Genomic DNA, 24,048 nt, shown 5'->3' with positions numbered 1-24,048 from the left:
TCAGACGCTTTCTCATCCATGCCATAGGGATAATACAAAAAAGGTAACAGGACCGGGAAAAACCAATCACAGGCCTGATAGCAGGCGGAGGAGTGTCGAGGTTGTCATAGTGACGCCCAGCATAGTCTGTACAATAATTGTAGGTTGCTAGCTTCGCGCTTTCAAGAAGTTTGGCTCTAGCTGCGCCCCGTCCTGCACCCGGACGTGGCCGTGCGCTCTTGTGATCTTTACACTCTGATAGTGCAGCACCGCGAACACACATGGACTCCTGGGTCCGGTTCAGCAGCCAGAGTCAGGCCAAGGAGCGGCTCCTCAGGTGACCTCCCGGCCACTGATACCGGCGGGGACTACATCGCTCAGCACGCCCTGCAGCTAGATAGAGCCACAAATACAAGCATGCCATATCAGAGATGACCATATCCAAGGTCCAGCAAAAGATTAGATACAGCGCAGCAGGCGATACCACACAGGACAGGAGCACACTGGAGAGGATTAGATGCAGCAGACTAACACACAGGAGAGGATTAGATACAGCAGACAGTATCACACAGGAGAGGATTAGATACAGCAGACAGTATCACACAGGAGAGGATTAGATACAGCAGACAGTATCACACAGGAGAGGATTAGATACAGCAGACAGTATCACACAGGAGAGGATTAGATACAGCAGACAGTATCACACAGGAGGGGATTAGATACAGCAGACAGTATCACACAGGAGAGGATTAGATACAGCAGACAGTATCACACAGGAGAGGATTAGATACAGCAGACAGTATCACACAGGAGAGGATTAGATACAGCAGACAGTATCACACAGGAGAGGATTAGATACAGCAGACAGTATCACACAGGAGAGGATTAGATACAGCAGACAGTATCACACAGGAGAGGATTAGATACAGCAAACAGAAGCACACAAGAGAGGATTAGATACAGCAGACACTATCACACAGGAGAGGATTAGATACAGCAGACACTATCACACAGGAGAGGATTAGATACAGCAGACAGTATCACACAGGAGAGGATTAGATACAGCAGACAGTATCACACAGGAGAGGATTAGATACAGCAGACAGTATCACACAGGAGAGGATTAGATACAGCAGACAGTATCACACAGGAGAGGATTAGATACAGCAGACAGTATCACACAGGAGAGGATTAGATACAGCAGACAGTATCACACAGGAGAGGATTAGATATAGCAGGCAGTATCACACATGAGAGGATTAGATATAGCAGGCAGTATCACACAAAGATTAGATACAGCAGACAGTATCACACAGGAGAGGATTAGATATAGCGGGAAGTATCACACAGGAGAGGATTAGATACAGCAGACAGTAACACACAGGAGGGGATTAGATACAGCAGACAGTATCACACAGGAGAGGATTAGATATAGCAGACAGTATCACACAGAGGATTAGATATAGCAGACAGTATCACACAGGAGAGGATTAGATACAGCAGACAGTATCACACAGGAGAGGATTAGATATAGCGGGAAGTATCACACAGGAGAGGATTAGATACAGCAGACAGTAACACACAGGAGGGGATTAGATACAGCAGACAGTATCACACAGGAGAGGATTAGATACACGGCTCTGCAGTCAGTATCACACAGGAGAGGATTAGATACACGGCTCAGCAGTCAGTATCACACAGGATAGGATTAGATACACAGCTCAGCAGACAGTATCACACAGGAGAGGATTAGATACAGCAAACAAGCACACAAGAGAGGATTAGATACAGCAGACACTCACACAGGAGAGGATTAGATACAGCAGACACTATCACACAGGAAAGGATTAGATACAGCAGACAGTATCACACAGGAGAGGATTAGATACAGCAGACAGTATCACACAGGAGAGGATTAGATATAGCAGGCAGTATCACACATGAGAGGATTAGATATAGCAGGCAGTATCACACAAAGATTAGATACAGCAGACAGTATCACACAGGAGAGGATTAGATATAGCGGGAAGTATCACACAGGAGAGGAATAGATACAGCAGACAGTAACACACAGGAGGGGATTAGATACAGCAGACAGTATCACACAGGAGAGGATTAGATACAGCAGACAGTATCACACAGGAGAGGATTAGATATAGCAGACAGTATCACACAGGAGAGGATTAGATATAGCAGGCAGTATCACACAGAGATTAGATACAGCAGACAGTATCACACAGGTGAGGATTAGATATAGCGGGAAGTATCACACAGGAGAGGATTAGATACAGCAGACAGTAACACACAGGAGGGGATTAGATACAGCAGACAGTATCACACAGGAGAGGATTAGATACACGGCTCAGCAGACAGTATCACACACGATAGGATTAGATACACAGCTCAGCAGTCAGTATCACACAGGATAGGATTAGATACATGGCTCTGCAGTCAGTATCACACAGGATAGGATTAGATACACAGCTCAGCAGTCAGTATCACACAGGATAGGATTAGATACACGGCTCAGCAGTCAGTATCACACAGGATAGGATTAGATACACGGCTTAGCAGTCAGTATCACACAGGATAGGATTAGATACATGGCTCAGCAGTCAGTATCACACAGGATAGGATTAGATACACGGCTCAGCAGTCAGTATCACACAGGATAGGATTAGATACACAGCTCAGCAGTCAGTATCACACAGGATAAGATTAGATACACAGCTCAGCAGTCAGTATCACACAGGATAGGATTAGATACACGGCTCAGCAGTCAGTATCACACAGGATAGGATTAGATACACGGCTCAGCAGTCAGTATCACACAGGATAGGATTAGATACACGGCTTAGCAGTCAGTATCACACAGGATAGGATTAGATACATGGCTCAGCAGTCAGTATCACACAGGATAGGATTAGATACACAGCTCAGCAGTCAGTATCACACAGGATAGGATTAGATACACAGCTCAGCAGTCAGTATCACACAGGATAGGATTAGATACACAGCTCAACAGACAGTATCACACAGGATAGGATTAGATACATGGCTCAGTACACAGTATCACACAGGATAGGATTAGATACACGGCTCAGCAGTCAGTATCACACAGGATGGGATTAGATACACAGCTCAGCAATCAGTATCACACAGGATAGGATTATATACACAGCTCAGCAGTCAGTATCACACATAAGATTAGATACACGGCTCAGCAGACAGTATCACACAGGATAGGATTAGATACATGGCTCAGCAGTCAGTATCACACAGGATAGGATTAGATACACAGCTCAGCAGTCAGTATCACACAGGATAGGATTAGATACACAGCTCAGCAGTCAGTATCACACAGGATAGGATTAGATACACAGCTCAGCAGTCAGTATCACACAGGAGAGGATTAGACACATGGCTCAGCAGTCAGTATCACACAGGATAGGATTAGATACAGCAGACAATATCACACAGGAGAGGATTGGATACAGCAGGTAATATCACACAGGAGAGGATTAGATACAGCAGACAGTCACACAGGAGAGGATTGGATACAGCAGACAGTATCACACAGGAGAGGATTGGATACAGCAGGCAGTATCACACAGGAGGGGATTGGATACAGCAGACAGTATCACACAGGAGGGGATTGGATACAGCAGACAGTAGCACACAGGAGAGGATTAGATACAGCAGATGGTAGCACACAGGAGGGGATTGGATACAGCAGACAGTAGCACACAGGAGGGGATTGGATACAGCAGACAGTATCACAGGATAGGATTAGATACACAGCTCAGCAGTCAGTATCACACAGGATAGGATTAGATACACAGCTCAGCAGACAGTATCACACAGGATAGGATTAGATACACGGCTCAGCAGACAGTATCACATAGGATAGGATTACATACATGGTTCAGCAGACGGTATCACACAGGATTGGATTAGATACACAGCTCAGCAGTCAGTATCACACAGGATAGGATTAAATACACGGCTCAGCAGACTATCACACAGGATAGGATTAGATATATGGCTCAGCAGACAGTATCACACAGGACAGGATTAGATACACAGCTCAAAAGTCAGTATCACACAGGATAAGATTAGATACACTGCTCAGCATACAGTATCAATAGGATAGGATTAGATATACGGCTCAGCAGTCAGTATCACACAGGATAGGATTAGATACACAGCTCAGCAGACTGTATCACACAGGATAGGATTAGATACACAGTTCAGCAGACAGTATCACACAGGATAGGATTAGATACACAGCTCAGCAGTCAGTATCACACAGGATAGGATTAGATACACAGCTCAGCAGACAGTATCACACAGGATAGGATTAGATACACAGCTCAGCAGACAGTATCACACAGGATAGGATTAGATCCACAACTCAGCATTCAGTATCACACAGGATAGGATTAGATACTCGGCTCAGCAGACAGTATCACACAGGATAGGATTAGATACACAGCTCAGCAGACAGTATTACACAGGATAGGATTAGATACACAGCTCAGCAGACAGTATCACACAGGATAGGATTAGATCCACAACTCAGCATTCAGTATCACACAGGATAGGATTAGATACTCGGCTCAGCAGACAGTATCACACAGGATAGGATTAGATACACGGCTCAGCAGTCAGTATCACACAGGAGAGGATTAGATACTCGGCTCAGCAGACAGTATCACACAGGAGAGGATTAGATACTCGGCTCAGCAGACAGTATCACACAGGAGAGGATTAGATATACAGCTCAGCAGACAGTATCACACAGGATAGGATTAGATACACGGCTCAGCAGTCAGTATCACACAGGATAGGATTAGATACACAGCTCAGCAGTCAGTATCACACAGGATAGGATTAGATACACGGCTCAGCAGTCAGTATCACACAGGAGAGGATTAGATGCTCGGCTCAGCAGACAGTATCACACAGGAGAGGATTAGATACACGGCTCAGCAGACAGTATCACACAGGATAGGATTAGATACACGGCTCAGCAGACAGTATCACACAGGATAGGATTAGAAACACGGCTCAGCAGTCAGTATCACACAGGATAGGATTAGATACACAGCTCAGCAGTCAGTATCACACAGGATAGGATTAGATACACGGCTCAGCAGTCAGTATCACACAGGATAGGATTAGATACACAGCTCAGCAGTCAGTATCACACAGGACAGGATTAGATATACAGCTCAGCAGACAGTATCACACAGGATAGGATTAGATACACAGCTCAGCAGTCAGTATCACACAAGAGAGGATTAGATACACGGCTCAGCAGTCAGTATCACACAGGATAGGATTAGAAACACGGCTCAGCAGACAGTATCACACAGGATAGGATTAGATACACGACTCAGCAGTCAGTATCACACAGGAGAGGATTAGATACACGGCTCAGCAGTCAGTATCACACAGGATAGGATTAGATACACGGCTCAGCAGTCAGTATCACACAGGATAGGATTAGATACACAGCTCAGCAGTCAGTATCACACAGGATAGGATTAGATTCATGGCTCAGCAGACAGTATCACACAGGATAGGATTAGATACACAGCTCAGCAGTCAGTATCACACAAGAGAGGATTAGATACACGGCTCAGCAGTCAGTATCACACAGGATAGGATTAGAAACACGGCTCAGCAGTCAGTATCACACAGGATAGGATTAGATACACGGCTCAGCAGACAGTATCACACAGGAGAGGATTAGAAACACGGCTCAGCAGACAGTATCACACAGGATAGGATTAGATACACGGCTCAGCAGTCAGTATCACACAGGAGAGGATTAGATACATGGCTCAGCAGTCAGTATCACACAGGATAGGATTAGAAACACGGCTCAGCAGACAGTATCACACAGGATAGGATTAGATACACGGCTCAGCAGTCAGTATCACACAGGAGAGGATTAGATACATGGCTCAGCAGTCAGTATCACACAGGATAGGATTAGATACACAGCTCAGCAGACAGTATCACACAGGAGAGGATTAGATACACGGCTCAGCAGTCAGTATCACACAGGATAGGATTAGAAACACGGCTCAGCAGACAGTATCACACAGGATAGGATTAGATACACGGCTCTGCAGTCAGTATCACACAGGACAGGATTAGATATACAGCTCAGCAGACAGTATCACACAGGATAGGATTAGATACACGACTCAGCAGTCAGTATCACACAGGAGAGGATTAGATACACGGCTCAGCAGTCAGTATCACACAGGATAGGATTAGATACACGGCTCAGCAGTCAGTATCACACAGGATAGGATTAGATACACAGCTCAGCAGTCAGTATCACACAGGATAGGATTAGATTCATGGCTCAGCAGACAGTATCACACAGGATAGGATTAGATACACAGCTCAGCAGTCAGTATCACACAAGAGAGGATTAGATACACGGCTCAGCAGTCAGTATCACACAGGATAGGATTAGAAACACGGCTCAGCAGTCAGTATCACACAGGATAGGATTAGATACACGGCTCAGCAGACAGTATCACACAGGAGAGGATTAGAAACACGGCTCAGCAGACAGTATCACACAGGATAGGATTAGATACACGGCTCAGCAGTCAGTATCACACAGGAGAGGATTAGATACATGGCTCAGCAGTCAGTATCACACAGGATAGGATTAGAAACACGGCTCAGCAGACAGTATCACACAGGATAGGATTAGATACACGGCTCAGCAGTCAGTATCACACAGGAGAGGATTAGATACATGGCTCAGCAGTCAGTATCACACAGGATAGGATTAGATACACAGCTCAGCAGACAGTATCACACAGGAGAGGATTAGATACACGGCTCAGCAGTCAGTATCACACAGGATAGGATTAGAAACACGGCTCAGCAGACAGTATCACACAGGATAGGATTAGATACACGGCTCTGCAGACAGTATCACACAGGATAGGATTAGATACACGGCTCAGCAGTCAGTATCACACAGGATAGGATTAGAAACACGGCTCAGCAGACAGTATCACACAGGATAGGATTAGAAACACGGCTCAGCAGACAGTATCACACAGGATAGGATTAGATACACGGCTCAGCAGTCAGTATCACACAGGATAGGATTAGAAACACGGCTCAGCAGACAGTATCACACAGGATAGGATTAGATACACGGCTCAGCAGTCAGTATCACACAGGACAGGATTAGATATACAGCTCAGCAGTCAGTATCACACAAGAGAGGATTAGATACACGGCTCAGCAGTCAGTATCACACAGGATAGGATTAGAAACACGGCTCAGCAGTCAGTATCACACAGGATAGGATTAGATACACGGCTCAGCAGACAGTATCACACAGGAGAGGATTAGATACACGGCTCAGCAGTCAGTATCACACAGGATAGGATTAGATACACGGCTCAGCAGTCAGTATCACACAGGATAGGATTAGATTCATGGCTCAGCAGACAGTATCACACAGGATAGGATTAGATACACAGCTCAGCAGTCAGTATCACACAAGAGAGGATTAGATACACGGCTCAGCAGTCAGTATCACACAGGATAGGATTAGAAACACGGCTCAGCAGTCAGTATCACACAGGATAGGATTAGATACACGGCTCAGCAGACAGTATCACACAGGAGAGGATTAGAAACACGGCTCAGCAGACAGTATCACACAGGATAGGATTAGATACACGGCTCAGCAGTCAGTATCACACAGGAGAGGATTAGATACATGGCTCAGCAGTCAGTATCACACAGGATAGGATTAGAAACACGGCTCAGCAGACAGTATCACACAGGATAGGATTAGATACACGGCTCAGCAGTCAGTATCACACAGGAGAGGATTAGATACATGGCTCAGCAGTCAGTATCACACAGGATAGGATTAGATACACAGCTCAGCAGACAGTATCACACAGGAGAGGATTAGATACACGGCTCAGCAGTCAGTATCACACAGGATAGGATTAGAAACACGGCTCAGCAGACAGTATCACACAGGATAGGATTAGATACACGGCTCTGCAGTCAGTATCACACAGGACAGGATTAGATATACAGCTCAGCAGACAGTATCACACAGGATAGGATTAGATACACGACTCAGCAGTCAGTATCACACAGGAGAGGATTAGATACACGGCTCAGCAGTCAGTATCACACAGGATAGGATTAGATACACGGCTCAGCAGACAGTATCACACAGGATAGGATTAGATACACGGCTCAGCAGTCAGTATCACACAGGACAGGATTAGATATACAGCTCAGCAGTCAGTATCACACAAGAGAGGATTAGATACACGGCTCAGCAGTCAGTATCACACAGGATAGGATTAGAAACACGGCTCAGCAGTCAGTATCACACAGGATAGGATTAGATACACGGCTCAGCAGACAGTATCACACAGGAGAGGATTAGATACACGGCTCAGCAGTCAGTATCACACAGGATAGGATTAGAAACACGGCTCAGCAGACAGTATCACACAGGATAGGATTAGATACACGGCTCAGCAGTCAGTATCACACAGGATAGGATTAGAAACACGGCTCAGCAGACAGTATCACACAGGATAGGATTAGATACACGGCTCTGCAGACAGTATCACACAGGATAGGATTAGATACACGGCTCAGCAGTCAGTATCACACAGGATAGGATTAGAAACACGGCTCAGCAGACAGTATCACACAGGAGAGGATTAGATACACGGCTCAGCAGTCAGTATCACACAGGATAGGATTAGAAACACGGCTCAGCAGACAGTATCACACAGGATAGGATTAGATACACGGCTCAGCAGTCAGTATCACACAGGATAGGATTAGAAACACGGCTCAGCAGACAGTATCACACAGGATAGGATTAGATACACGGCTCTGCAGACAGTATCACAAAGGATAGGATTAGATACACGGCTCAGCAGTCAGTATCACACAGGATAGGATTAGAAACACGGCTCAGCAGACAGTATCACACAGAATAGGATTAGATACACGGCTCTGCAGACAGTATCACACAGGATAGGATTAGAAACACGGCTCAGCAGACAGTATCACACAGGATAGGATTAGATACACGGCTCTGCAGACAGTATCACACAGGATAGGATTAGAAACACGGCTCAGCAGACAGTATCACACAGGATAGGATTAGATACACGGCTCAGCAGACAGTATCACACAGGATAGGATTAGAAACACGGCTCAGCAGACAGTATCACACAGAATAGGATTAGATACACTGCTCTGCAGACAGTATCACACAGGATAGGATTAGAAACACGGCTCAGCAGACAGTATCACACAGGATAGGATTAGATACACGGCTCTGCAGACAGTATCACACAGGATAGGATTAGATACACGGCTCAGCAGACAGTATCACACAGGATAGGATTAGAAACACGGCTCAGCAGTCAGTATCACACAGGATAGGATTAAATACACAGCTCAGCAGTCAGTATCACACAGGATAGGATTAGATACACTGCTCAGCAGACAGTATCACACAGGATAGGATTAGATACACGGCTCAGCAGACAGTATCACACAGGATAGGATTAGAAACACGGCTCAGCAGACAGTATCACACAGAATAGGATTAGATACACGGCTCTGCAGACAGTATCACACAGGATAGGATTAGATACACAGCTCAGCAGACAGTATCACACAGGATAGGATTAGATACACGGCTCAGCAGTCAGTATCACACAGGATAGGATTAGAAACACGGCTCAGCAGACAGTATCACACAGGATGGGGTAAGATGCGGGGTGCGGTTCTCCCTGGTCAGTACACCGGCTCCTTTCTCTGCGGTGCTTCGTGATGTCGCAATGTTTGGCTATTTCACCGTGGCACAGATCTATGTGCAGAGTCCATGTTGGTGTGAGATCATTGGCGACCGTGCAGCCTCTAGTGAGTACCAGCAGTCTCCTAGTGAGCTGAGCTGGGCATTCTGGGATGTATAGTTACTTAGAGGGGGATTTCTGTCTGTTATGAGGGTGACATTTGTTCCTGCTGTCCGGATGGCGGCCATCCTGGCTGTCGGCTCTGGATGTAGTGACACGGTCAGTCCTCCGGGTAACATCCTCTAAGTGTTGCCCCTCTCACCCTCACACCCCTGTGTCTTACAGAGCGGCCCAGTATGCCTGCACGTTATTGGGATACACACTTCAGAAGAATGGGGCCGGTACAGATGTCATTACCACCATCAAACAGCTGGAGGCGCACCTGAGCCTTGGCCGGAAGTGTGAGTACCATCGCCTCCCCTCTGTATCCAACACCTGCTGCCGTTCGGCCCCCCATATTACAGACACACTCCTCTATCTGCAGTGTTCAGACTCGGGAACTCTGTAGACGCCCTGGAGTCAGCGAAGCGCGCCATCCACCTGTCTGACGTGGTACTGCGGCTCTGCATCACTGTCAGCCACCTGAACAGAGCCATGTACTTTGCCTGTGATAACATCCTGTGGTTGGGGAAGACCGGACTATCCAAGAACATGGACCAAGAGAAGTGGAGCCAACGCTCCTTCAGGTGGGCACTCCTGCATGGGCCTGATACAGCAGCACAGTACTCCACTCACCTCCAGAGCTGCATCCACATTTCCTATATTCAAGGCACATGTAGAGCTGCATTTGTAATGAGTCGCCTTTATATGTGCTTTCACTGTCTTACACACTTCCAGAGCTGCATTCACAAGTTTCATCAGTCACTTTCTTTCGTTTCTTCCAGAGCTGCATTCACTGCTCATATTGTACATAAAGCTCTGGCTGTGAGTGGAGCCGTGGGTCACTCTAAATTCTCCTTCTCAGATATTACCTTTTCTCTCTCATCATGAATCTGAGCCGCGATCTCTATGAGATAAAATTATTGATGGAAGCGGAGACTGGCGCAAAACGCTCCTCCAAGACGGAGAATGGCGCAGTGACCCGGGGTGATCGCCCTCCTCACCATATCCTGGCACTCCAGCTACGTCTTCTGGTGCACGTCCTGCGCGGTAACACCCCGCTCCTGCTGGACCTGGTGAAGAACGCCTGCGATCTCTTCATCCCACTGGACAAACTGGGACTGTACAAGACCAACCCGGGTGTGGTGGGCCTGTGCGGCCTGACCTCCTCCATACTGGGCATCCTCACCATCCTGCACCCCTGGCTGAAGTTGAAGCCCTGACTCTGGACACAAGCTTGTCACCCCCCCCTGACTAGCCGCCATCAAACAGCTGCTTCCATATCTAGCCACCCTCTCCTGTCTGTCCAACTCTTTTACTAGACACCATTCGCCCGACTCACTGCCTCCCTGACTTATCACCATCTGCCTGACTGACCACCTCCCTGACTAGTCTCCATCTGCCTGACTGACCGCTTCCCTGACTAGTTACCAGCCCCCTGACTGGCCATCTCCCTGACTAATCACCATCTTCCTGACTGACCGCCTCCCTAACTAGTCACCATCTGCCTGACTGACTGCCTCCCTAACTAGTCACCATCTGCCTGACTGACTGCCTCCCTAACTAGTCACCATCTGCCTGACTGACTGCCTCCCTAACTAGTCACCATCTGCCTGACTGACTGCCTCCCTAACTAGTCACCATCTGCCTGACTGACTGCCTCCCTAACTAGTCACCATCAGCCTGACTGACTGCCTCCCTAACTAGTCACCATCAGCCTGACTGCCTCCCTAACTAGTCACCATCAGCCTGACTGCCTCCCTAACTAGTCACCATCAGCCTGACTGACTGCCTCCCTAACTAGTCACCATCTGCCTGACTGCCTCCCTGACTAATCTCCATCCGCCTGACTGACCGCCTCCCTGACTAGTTACCAACCCCCTGACTGGCCATCTCCTTGACTAATCACCATCTGCCTGACTGACTGCCTCCCTAACTAGTCACCATCTGCCTGACTGACTGCCTCCCTAACTAGTCACCATCTGCCTGACTGACTGCCTCCCTAACTAGTCACCATCTGCCTGACTGACTGCCTCCCTAACTAGTCACCATCAGCCTGACTGACTGCCTCCCTAACTAGTCACCATCTGCCTGACTGACTGCCTCCCTAACTAGTCACCATCAGCCTGACTGCCTCCCTAACTAGTCACCATCAGCCTGACTGACTGCCTCCCTAACTAGTCACCATCTGCCTGACTGCCTCCCTGACTAATCTCCATCCGCCTGACTGACCGCCTCCCTGACTAGTTACCAACCCTTGACTGACCGCCTCCCTAACTAGTCATGACCTGCCTGACTGCCTCCCTAACTAGTCACCATCTGCCTGCCTTACTGCCTCCCTGACTAATCTCCAGCTGCCTGACTGACCGCCTCCCTGACTAATTACCAACCCCCTTACTGACCGCCTCCCTGACTAGACAGCATCTGCCCGACTGACCACCTCCCTGACTAGTTACCAACCCCCTGACTGGCCGTATCCCTGACTAGTCACCTAGTAAGACTGACCATCTAGTCACCCAAACCTCCATCTCTCACCACCTACCTGAGAAGTCTGCGTGACTTGCGCAGACTCCTCATTGCCCTGTGGTGGGGGGCACTTGTATCTCTGGGGCCGAACTGTCTGATAATGGATTGTGATCACTGTGTAATTCTGCGTGTGATTTCTGTAGGAGCGCGAGAACCCCTCACAGCATCTTCATCTGCCCTCCCTGCTGACAACCCACTATTTTCTGGTTGCGGTGGGTGTCGGCGCTCTCTGCCCTCTCTCCCGTGACTGTATTAACCCTATGCTGGCCATAAGTCTCCTGTAGTAACACAACCTGTATATAATGTATGATTGTAATTGTGTAAATAATTCAAAGCCTCAGATTAAAGATTCACCTTTCATAAAAGTGTCCACGCGTCAGTGGCCTCCGCAGTCCTACAACACAGGACCTTATTACTGCTGACAACCAGCCTGTATACTGTGTGAGAGGTTGTCAGCCTCACCCCTAGTGCGGACAGTACAGATTAGTGACGGGCGGTGTTTTCCCATTTATATAACACCATCAGGCTTTTCCCTTGGTCACACTTTGGTTCTTTAGATACAGAATTATTGACGGGAAAAGCCAGAGCCGAGAATCACAACACACCCTGCATCGTATGTGACCAGCCGGACAGACAGAGGAGAGCAGAGGAAGGCAAGTACCCCACCTATATACACCCCGAAATGTCCTGCAGATCATTACACCACTGATAATTGCAGCACATCGCTCTTCTATCTCCTGGTTACTTCCCCCACCGGATCCCAGAAATTGGATACTAATCCTACCCAGACAATGGGTGCTCTACACTGAGTACTTACTTGGAGTCTTCTACACCAGGGTTCCCCAACTCCAGTCCTCAAGGCCCACCAACAGGTCATGTTTTCAGGATTTCCTTAGTATTGTACAGGTTATGCAATTATCACCTGGGCAATACTAGGGAAATCCTGAAAACATGACCTGTTGGTGGGCCTTGAGGACTGGAGTTGGGGAACCCTGCTCTACACAAGGTACTTACACTGGGTGCTGTCCTCTACACAAGCTACTGTCCACAACATGGAGTGATCTCCTCTACACCTGGTACTGTCCTCTCTATGGAGTGATCACTCCATGTACAAGACAGCACCTGATGTAGAGGAGATCATTCCATGTAGAGGACAGCACCTGATGTAGAGGAGATCATTCCATGTAGAGGACAGCACCTGATGTAGAGGAGATCATTCCATGTAGAGGACAGCACCTGATGTAGAGGAGATCATTCCATGTAGAGGACAGCACCTGATGTAGAGGAGATCATTCCATGTAGAGGACAGCACCTGATGTAGAGGAGATCATTCCATGTAGAGGACAGCACCTGATGTAGAGGAGATCACTCCATGTAGAGGACAGTACCCAGTGTAGAGGAGATCACTCCATGTAGAGCAGGGGTGGGCAATTCATTTTCCCGAAGGGCGACATGACAGACTGTGACTTGTGGAGGGCCAAACTTCTAGGCCGAAACTAATTCTACTTTTTATTATTGATAATTATATTCGTATTAATTGTATCACTTAATATTGAGCAGAATTAAGTATGCCGACATCCCTCTATATACCGTTTGAACCTGAGTACAGCCCCTTCAGTATATCGTATGAGCCCCCCAACAGCCCCTTATATGCTGTAAGAGCCCCACACAGCCTTCCCCTTATGCGGCATGAGCCCCAAGCAGCTTCCTCCATATGTGGCATGAGCCCCACACAGCCTCCCCCATATGCAGCATGAGCCCCACACAGCCTCCCCATATGCAGCATGAGCTCTAAACAGCCTCCCCCATATGCAGCATGAGCCCCACACAGCCTCCCTATACACAGCATGAGCCTCACACAACCTCCCTATATACTGCATGAGCTCCACACAGCCTCCCTATATACACTGCATGAGCCCCACACAGCCTCCCCATATACACTGCATGAGCCCCACACAGCCTCCCCATATATAGCATGAGCCCCACACAGCCTCCCCTTATACACTGCATGAGCCCCACATAGCCTCCCTATATACACACTGCATGAGCCCCACACAGCCTCCCTATATGCACTACATGAGGCCCCCATAGCCTCCCCATGTGCAGCATGAAGCCCCCATAGCCTCCCCATGTGCAGCATGACGCCCCCATATGCTTCCCATGTGCAGCATGATGCCCCCATAGCATCCCCATGCGCAGCAAGATTCCCCCATAGCATCCCTTTGTGCAACATGACGCCCCCCATAGCGTTTTCATGTGCAGGATGATGCCCTCATAGCCTCCCCATGTGCAGCATGACGCCCTCATAGCCTCCCCATGTGCAGCATGACTCCCTCATAGCCTTCCCATGTGCAGCATGACGCCCCTATAACCTCATTGTGTGCAGCATGACGCCCCTGTAGCCTCCCCATGTGCAGCATATCACCCCCATATGCAGCACCATGACCACCCAAACATCCCATACTTATGGAAAAAAAAACAACACCACTAGTGATGAGCGAGTATACTCGTTGCTCGGGTGACCTCCGAGTATTTTGGCGTGCTTGGAGATTTAGTTTCTGTCGACGCAGATGCATGATTTGCGGCTGCTGGACAGGCTGAATACATGTGAGGAATGCCTGTTTGTTAGGGAATCCCCACATCTATTCAGGCTGTCTAGCAGCCACAAATCATGCAGCTGAGACGACGAAAACTAAATCTCCGAGCACGCCAAAATACTTGGAGGACACCCGAGCAACGAGTATACTCGCTCACCACTAAACACCACATATAGTACCTCGGTCCCGTTCCCCGGCGCTCTGCTTCCCATCCTGCCTCCGTGGCGCTGACTCCTCAGTATACAGCTAACGCGACGAAAGAACGTCTTCGCATCAGCTGTTTCATAAGTTGATTGGTGGAGAAAGTGTCCCCTCCTCCACCAATGCAGTCAGCGCCTATGGAGACAGCGAGCGGGCGTACACCCTGGACTGAGACAGCCAGAGGGCCGGATCTGGCCCGTGGGCTGCACTTTGCCCAGGTCTGATGTAGAGGACAGTAGAGGCGATCTCCTCTACACCAGGTACTGTTCTCTACATGGGGTGATTTCCTCTACACCAGGTGATCTCCTCTACACCAGGTACTGTCCTCTACATGGAGTAATCTCCTCTACACTGGGTACTGTCCTCTATACCATTTGATCTCCTCTACAACAGGTACTGTCCTCTACATGGAGTAATCTCTTCTACACTGGGTACTATCCTCTACACAGGATGATCTCCTCTACACCGGGTGCTGAACTATACACCGGGTTATCGCCTCTACACTGGGTACTGTGTTCTACATGGAGTGCTCTCCTCTACACCTGGCACTGTCCTCTACATGGAGTGATTTCCTCTACACCGGGTACTGTCTTCTACATGGAGTGATCTCCTCTACACCGGGTACTCTCCTCTACATGGAGTGATCTCTACACTGGGTACTGTCCTCGACATGGAGTGATCTCATCTAGACTGGGTACTGTCGTCTATACCGGGTGATGTCCTCTACATGGAGTGATCTCCCTTACATGGGAGTAGCTTACTCTACACCAGGTGATGTCCTCTACAAGGAGTGATCTCCTCTACACTGGGTCATCTCTACATGGAGTGATCTCCTCTACATCGGGCGCTCTCCTCTACACGAGGTTCTGTCATCTACACTAGGTAGATGCTCCACACCAGGTCCTTTCCATTACATCGGGTACACTCCTCTACACTTTGTACTGTTCTCTACACTGGGTACTTTCTACAACACTGAGTACTGTTTTGTTACCAGGTGCTCTACTCTACACTGTGTGCTCTCCTCTACATGGAGTGATCCCCTCTACACCGAGTACTTTCCCGTACTTGGCATGATCTCTACACAGGGTGCTCTCCTCTATATGAGAGTGACCTCCTCTACACCAGGTGCTCTCTTCTACATGATATGACCTCCTCTACACGAGGTGCTCTGCTATACATGGTGTGACCTCCCCTACATCGGGCGCTCTCTACATGATGTGACCTTCTCTACACCAAGCGCTCTCATCTACATGGGAGTGACCTTTTCTACATCATGTGTTCTCTTCTACATGGAGTGATCTCCTCTACACCGGGTTCTCTCCTCTACACTGTACTTTCCTCTAGACGAGGTGCTGTCATCTACACTGGGTGATCGCCTTTACATCAGGTACTCTGCTCCACACCAGAGCCTTTCTATTACATCTGGTGCTCTCCTGTACACTCTGTGCTCTCCTCTACACTGGTACTGTCCTCTACACTGAGTACTGTTCTGTATACCGGATGCTCTCCTCTACATGGAGTGACCTCCTCTACACTGGGTGCTGTCCTCTACAACGTGTTCTCTGCTCTACATTGGATACAGTCTTCTACACCGGGCGCTGTCCTCCACACCGAACGCTGTTCTCCACACTGGACGATCTCCTCCACAGCGGATCCTCACCTTTACATTGGTTGCTTTCCTCCACATTGGGCCCTCCATTACATTAGATGCTCTCCACTACAGCAGGTGCTCACCTCCACATTGGGTGCACTGAGTGCACAACACTGGGTGCTTTCCTTTACACTTTGTACTATCCTCTACACCAGGTGCTCTCCTCTACACTGGATACTGTCCTCTACAACATGTTCTCTGCTCTACATTGGATACAGTCCTCTACACGAGAGTGTTGTACTCTACACTGGATGCTCTTCTTTACACTGGATACTGTCCTCTACACTGGGTGCTCTTCTATACACAGGTTACTCACCTCTACACCAGGAGCTTTCTTTTACTAGTCTTCAGACCTTGGCCAGTGAAGATTTGGAGTTACTCCATTTGCACTTTGAGTAGCGGCCAAGTTATTGTTCTACTTTTCTAGATACAGATAAAACCTCCCTACAGATCTGCAGAACATCCTTCCTCTACCCCAAAATATACAGTGATGTATCCTGCAGAGTATTATGCCACTGATCTCTCTACAGATCTGCAGAACATTGTTTTGTGTCCTTCACCCTTTGGTAAGAACAGTATTAATTTTTTTAATAATTCTGAGATATTGTTTTCTTTTCTGCAGTTTATAAAATTTATAAAGGAAATGGCTGAAAGAGGGGAAAACCAGAATGTAAGCAGCATGTGTATCTGTCTGTCTATCTCCTATTTATCTCTCTCTTACATACATGTGTTGTTATCTAGATCAGTGTGGTCCTGCGGCTTGCCCGCTTGCCCCTCGTCCAATCGGCCTCTCAGATCCTGTCATTTGCGTACCAGGATGTGAAGTCTGTGCACCCACTGGTGGAGTACGTCTGCGATGTTTCGGAGAGAGGGGTGCGAGCAGTGGGTGGAGCGGCCGCTCTCGGGGTCTATCCAGTTTTAAAGCTTGTGGAACCTCAACGTAAGTCTGATGGTACTGTATTCTCTATGATGTGGCCCAGTTGGTTTTACCTATGGGCACTGCCCGATTGTCAAGTCCATGTTATTACTGTATAGTTTATATGGTGGTCTTGGGGATGTGATTGTTCAGCAGTGGGCACATTCTGAATCCTGGTAATAAAGCCCCACACAAGGCAGACCTGCGGGACAGTCACTTAATGAAGTGGTCAGACCGGCGCCGAATCGCTGACCCTATTTTATAAAAGGGGAGTAGGAATTGAGTGAATGTGCCTGGCAGGAGGAACGAGGATGAATCAAGCAGTGGCACGTGGTATAGATGGTGATGGTGATCGTGATCCTTGTACACTGCCCCTATTGGTCAAACAATCAGTAGATTTGATTTCCAGTACCATCTCTATGCTGATGACACCCAATTATACGCTTCTTCTCCTGACATCACGCCAGCCTTTCTAGAAAACACCGGCGATTGTCTAAACGCTGTGTCTAATATCATGTCCTCACTATATCTGAAACTGAACCTGTCAAAGACTGAACTCCTGGTGTTTCCTCCCTCTACTAATGTACCTATACCCGACATTGCCATTTCTGTGTGTGGTTCCACTATTACTCCCCAGCAACAGGCCCGCTGTCTTGGGGTCATACTTGATTCCGAGCTTTCCTTTGCCCCCCACATTCGATCACTGGCTCGCTCTTGTCATCTGCACCTCAAAAACATTTCTAGAATTCGACCTTTTCTTACCTTTGACTCTGCAAAAACTCTTACTGTTTCTCTTATTCATTCTCGTCTCGACTATTGTAACTCTCTTCTAATCGGTCTCCCCCCTCCAATCTGTCTTGAATGCTGCAGCCAGGATCATATTCCTCACCAATCGTTACACCGATGCCTCTACCTTGTGCCAGTCATTACACTGGCTACCCATCCACTCCAGAATTCAGTATAAACTTATTACCCTCACTCACAAAGCCCTCCATGGCTCTGCACCACCCTACATCTCCTCCCTTGTTTCAGTATACCACCCTACCCGCGCCCTCCATTCTGCTGATGACCTGAGATTAGCATCCTCAATAGTCAGAACCTCCCACTCCCGTCTCCAAGACTTTACACGTGCCGCGCCAATTCTTTGGAATGCACTTCCCAGGTCAATACGATTAGTCCCCAATCCCCACAATTTTAAGCGTGTCCTGAAAACGCATTTATTCAGACTGGCCTACCACCCCAACACATTAACCTAATCTATCCCTGTGTGGCAGAGCCAAAAGTTTTACCATAACCAGGTTCCCCTCATCATGTTCCCACATGCTTTATGCCTCCATTAGCCCTCTGTGTCTGTACTGTTACACACTTAACATTATGACTGGTCCATACAATCAGGGTAACTGTTACCACCCACCTTTCGTGTCTCCCTCTTTCCTCATAGACTGTAAGCTTGCGAGCAGGGCCCTCATTCCTCTTGGTATTTGTTATAATCTACTGTATGTGATTATTGTTATGCTGTAATGTCTATTGTCTGTACAAATCCCCTCTAAAATGTAAAGTGCTGCGGAATATGTCGGCGCTATAAAAATAAAATTTATTATTATTATTATTATTATGGCAATATCAGGGGGCCGCATGTTATCCTACCCTTTCATAATTGGCCATCAGAGCAGAACCTCCGGCTACACCCCAACCCTCGGTAACTCTCTCATCTGATGCCAGGGGCTCGCCGTGCCTGACGGCACATGACAACTGTGTCAGGGTGAATTCTGGCACGGCCACGTTAGCACGCAAATTAGTAACTGCTGGCATCTAACTAGGCTTGTATTCTGGCATAGCACGTGAAGCGGGGCACAGACAAAAATACACGGACTGTAAGTGATCACTGATGTCTTCAAGACAGAGATAATCATCTGTGACCCCAGAGACCAATGCCCCTTATTACATGACTGCTGACCAGTGCTGGGGGAATACAGCACAGGACATGTTGGCTCAGAAAGTTCACTATAGTGGTCAGTACTACACTCAGATGACCCGGATATTGAGCAGTGATATCACCATATGTCATGCACAGTGTGGGAAGACTAAGTGCAAAATGAGGGGAAGAGAGGAAGGAAGCACAAACGCTAGGGAAGGAGGAGTGGAGACCCCTAGGCAGATCTAATAGCACCCTGCCTTCCCTATACTGTATAGGTTCCCCACCAATCGCCGAGCAGGAAACTAAGCACTGTGTGGGAAGGGCCTAGATCTAGGCCCTGAATAGGGAAGGGGTGTGGGATGAGTACTGGTTAGTCCCCACTGTATACTAAAGAGAAGAAAGGAGACCTCAATGGAGAAGCAACTTATGTTGAGGAGACTCAGAGAGGTAACATCAAACGTCTTTCAGAGAGGATGTAAGCCAACTGCTATAAGTCTTCACAAGGGAAATTGTGAATATTACCGGCGGCTCCCTGAAGCAGTATGGGAGTCTATAAACACCCCGGTCCATGTGTATCAATTAGAGCCCAAGGGAGGTTGCCACTGGGTCCAAAAGTCAGAAGGATTAAGAAGGCATCTGCAATGCCAAACACAGAGACCTTCTGTCATGATCCATGCTGGATCAGGACTGATAAATAGCACAGGTAAGCTTTTTTTCTTAAGCTGGGCTTGAGTTTGGTTTTTGCCCCTGGTGGCCATTAGGATTATTGCACTGTGGTGTCTTTTGTTCTAAGTTTGCCCCCAGTGGTGGTGAGCGTCAGTGCACTCTTGTTTCTTTAGTTAAGTGCACATGATTATAATGCAGGTGTGGCTCTGCTATAAAAGAGTCACAGGTGTTGCAATCAGGGTTGGTGATAGTGTTCATTTCAACCATCCTTGGTGGAGGAAGGAGCTGGAGAGCATTCCTTGCAGCACTGTCTTATCCCTGGTGTGGAAGGAGTCATAGGGGATTTCCTTGTAGCTCTGACAGAGCTTGGTGGCAGCGATTCAGGAGGAGAGCTGCATTCCGGTGGTGGACTCTGTTGCCAGGAGCAATTGCAACAGAGTAAAGCTAAGTGGTGTCTCCCTGTTTGTGTTTTTCCTTAGTGTGTATTAGTACAGCGGTGGGGCCAGTTCCTGCGCCACCCAGCTCCCTAGCAAGGGATAGGTGTAGGGTGTGCTAGGGCGACAGGTTCCTGATCGGCGCCCGGTGCGGAACCGGCATAGGGAACGTTAGGAGCGTTAGGGACACTGACTCAGGGGAGTGCAGGAGGTCTCCATGTCCCCTTTCCCTATCGCAGGGCCCACCGTTGTAACTGTTTCTCCTTTCCCCGTGTCTTGTTGTTTTCGTTACCGGCCTGCGGGCCGTGTCACACAGGACAGTATCACGTGCTGCGTCTCTTGTTGTTTTAGTTACCGGCCTGCTGGTCGTGTCACACAGGACGGGTCCACGTGACACCTTCTGCAGCCAGATGTAGAGCGACTGTCTAGCATTTGACACATCCGTGACAGCACCCCCCTTCTACGAGTAGCCTCTGGACATTCAGGACCAGGTTTCTCAGGATAAGAAGTGTAGAATGAACGAACCAGCCTGGGGGCATTCAACTCTGATGCTGAAACCCACATCCTCTCTTCTGGACCATAACCCTTCCAGTGTACCAGGTATTGTAGGGAACAACGTTGGAGGTGAGAACCTACAATCCTCAATATCTGAAATTCTAGAGGGCTCAAGAGGTTCCCCATATGTCTTGAGCAGAGACCTGTGAGAGAAATTGTGGATCTTAAGGGCCTGGAGTAGCTCAAGACGAAACGCTGCTGGGTTAATGACGACGATTATTTTATAGGGGCCAATAAAGCTAGGACCCAACTTCCAGGAAGGAACCCTCAATTTGTTATTCCTGGTAGACAACCACACAGAGTCATTCACATTCAGGTCCGGACCTGGCAAAAGTTTCATCTCAGCCATACGTTTGTACCTGTCTCCCATTATCTTCAAATTACTCTGAACTCCCTGCTACACTGAGGAGTGCGACAAAACAAAACGTTCCTCCTCTGGAACTCCCGAAGCCCCTCCCCCCACTAAAAGTCCTCCTCCTGACGATAATCTTTAATAGCAGCCAGCGGTAAGTAAGATGCCTAATCCTACTAGTTTTCGGATACAAAGCACCTGAGGTCTCCAAATTCTGGTTAACGAGCTTGGTCTGTCAATTCGACTGGGGATGGAAGGCAGAGGAAAAGGACAGCAGCACCCCCAGTAGAGAACAGAAGCCCTCCAGAACTTGGAAACAAACTGGATCACCGAATCTGACACCAGATCGGAAGCTTCACAATAATAATCTTTATTTTTATATAGCGCTAACATATTCCGCAGCGCTTTACACACATTATCATTGCTGTCTCCGATGGGGCTCACAGTCTAAATTCCCTAGCAGGATGTCTTTGGAATGTGGAAGGAAACCCATGCAAACACAGGGAGAACATACAAACTCCTTGCAGATGTTGTCCTTGGGATTTGAACCTAGGACCCCAGCGCTGCAAGGCTTCAGTGCTAACCACTGAGCCACCGTGCACAATCTCATTTATAAACACCTGAGCAAGAGTCTTGGCATTCGGAAGTGCCAGTAATGCGACGAAATGGACCATTTTACTAAACCTAGCTACTGTACTACCACCAAAACCACAGTTTTGCCTGCAGATACGGGTAGGTCAGTAATAAAATCCATGGATAAGTGTGTCCATGGCCTGATAGGAATAGGTAGTGGGAAAAGAGTACCAGACAGATGGGTATGCGATACCTTAGAACACGCGCAGATACTGCAAGCAGATACTGTCACGATCCATTTTTGGATCTGTCAGTTTGGGCTGCTCTGATATAAACTTTTTTCCTTTCTGGCCATCGGGGGTTAATGTCTGTTTTTGCCCCTGGTGGCCGCTGGTGTTACTACATGTTTTGTGAGTCTGTTATTGCTGGTGGTGACCACTCCCTCCTTCCTATATAAGGTCACCTGGTACACCAGCTGACTGTTGGTAATACACTTCCTTTTGATACCAACCGTGGTGAAGACTGGAGCTACCTAGTGCAGTGGTGGTTCAGCTTATCAGGAGCAGTGGTGCTTCAGCTGAATGCTGATCTGGTGCCTTACTCTGCTGCTCGGAGCATTGGCAGCATGGAAAGCTAAGTTTTGATTTTTAGTTTATTTAACCCTGAGGTGTCTGTCTTATCTTTCCTTTGTTTTTTGGTGCAGTTCACTTTTTACCTGTCTCACCCCCTGGGGAGGGGGTCGGGGGTTTAGCTCAGGACTAAACAGGAGATAGGGACAGGTCGGTGACTTGTACCCCCAAGTTAAGGAAAGTCAGGGCACCCCCTTACCCTGAGGTGCAGTACAGGGGCCCAGGTTCCTCGTCCCGTTTTCCCACTACTGCCATGTGACAGATACATGTTCAACCACATCTTGATGCAACCCCTGCCACCAAAAACGACGAGAAAGGAGGTCCGCAGTGCCTTACCACCTGGATTGCCAACTGTTTAGCAATAAGGTTCGGATATGGCTTTAAAGAAGGCACCACTTGGATATGACACAATTTTATTATACAATGATTAATTTAAATGATAAAAACACCAAATTAATGGAATATATGACAATGATATAGCAATTACGGGAAATAGAAAATAGTATGATATTGCATATGCTTATATATATTCAAGCTACAAAGGTTTTGGCACATATACTCACATCAGAAAAAAGAAAAGAAAGAGTCTTCACTAGGGGCATTTACGTCATTTGTCCGGAAATACTTCAGCTGGGGAAGCGGTCAGCGAAGACAGAGAATGCTTCCTAGGATCTACACTGCGAAGAGCGTCCCCTTACACAGGTCCACAAAAGCTTCTATTTGTTTGCCCCTAATCCTGTGATTATCACCTATCTTCCTTTGAATTGTTATGGATTACCATAAATTAGACTGGCCTCCGCCCCCGTATCCACTAAGGCTTTTACACACTGCCTATTTTTATTTTTCCAATTAATGGTCAAATTTACGTGAGGGCGCTTATCCAGATGGAGTGCTCGGCCAGAGAGTCAATCACTCGTATCTCCCTTTTGTCTGAGAAACCACTGGGGAAGGAGAAGTTAACTCTGTTTGCCGTGTTTTAAGTGTCTGCAGTAATGCTGCCTTTACCTCAGGAAAAAGATTGCAAAGATCCTCAAACCCTGGCGTTGTGGGTTT

The 24,048-nt window shown here is 47.9% G+C and overlaps 1 protein-coding gene across 1 annotated transcript; it reads left to right on the top strand.

The window, feature by feature from the left end:
- Positions 1 to 157: 157 nt before the first annotated feature.
- On the top strand, positions 158 to 12,868 carry PEX11B (peroxisomal biogenesis factor 11 beta). The gene is made up of 4 exons (XM_073566882.1): positions 158 to 316; positions 10,164 to 10,279; positions 10,363 to 10,564; positions 10,843 to 12,868. The coding sequence occupies exons 1-4, from the start codon at positions 261 to 263 to the stop codon at positions 11,198 to 11,200; spliced, it is 732 nt and encodes a 243-aa protein (XP_073422983.1). The 5' UTR covers positions 158 to 260; the 3' UTR covers positions 11,201 to 12,868.
- The last annotated feature ends 11,180 nt before the right edge of the window (positions 12,869 to 24,048 follow it).

Source organism: Dendrobates tinctorius, unplaced genomic scaffold (genome assembly GCF_039654945.1).
Source record: "Dendrobates tinctorius isolate UK_male_01 unplaced genomic scaffold, ASM3965494v1 ptg000019l, whole genome shotgun sequence".
Classification (NCBI taxonomy): Eukaryota; Metazoa; Chordata; class Amphibia; order Anura; family Dendrobatidae; genus Dendrobates; species Dendrobates tinctorius.
This window is presented reverse-complemented; position numbering and strand designations above follow the sequence as displayed.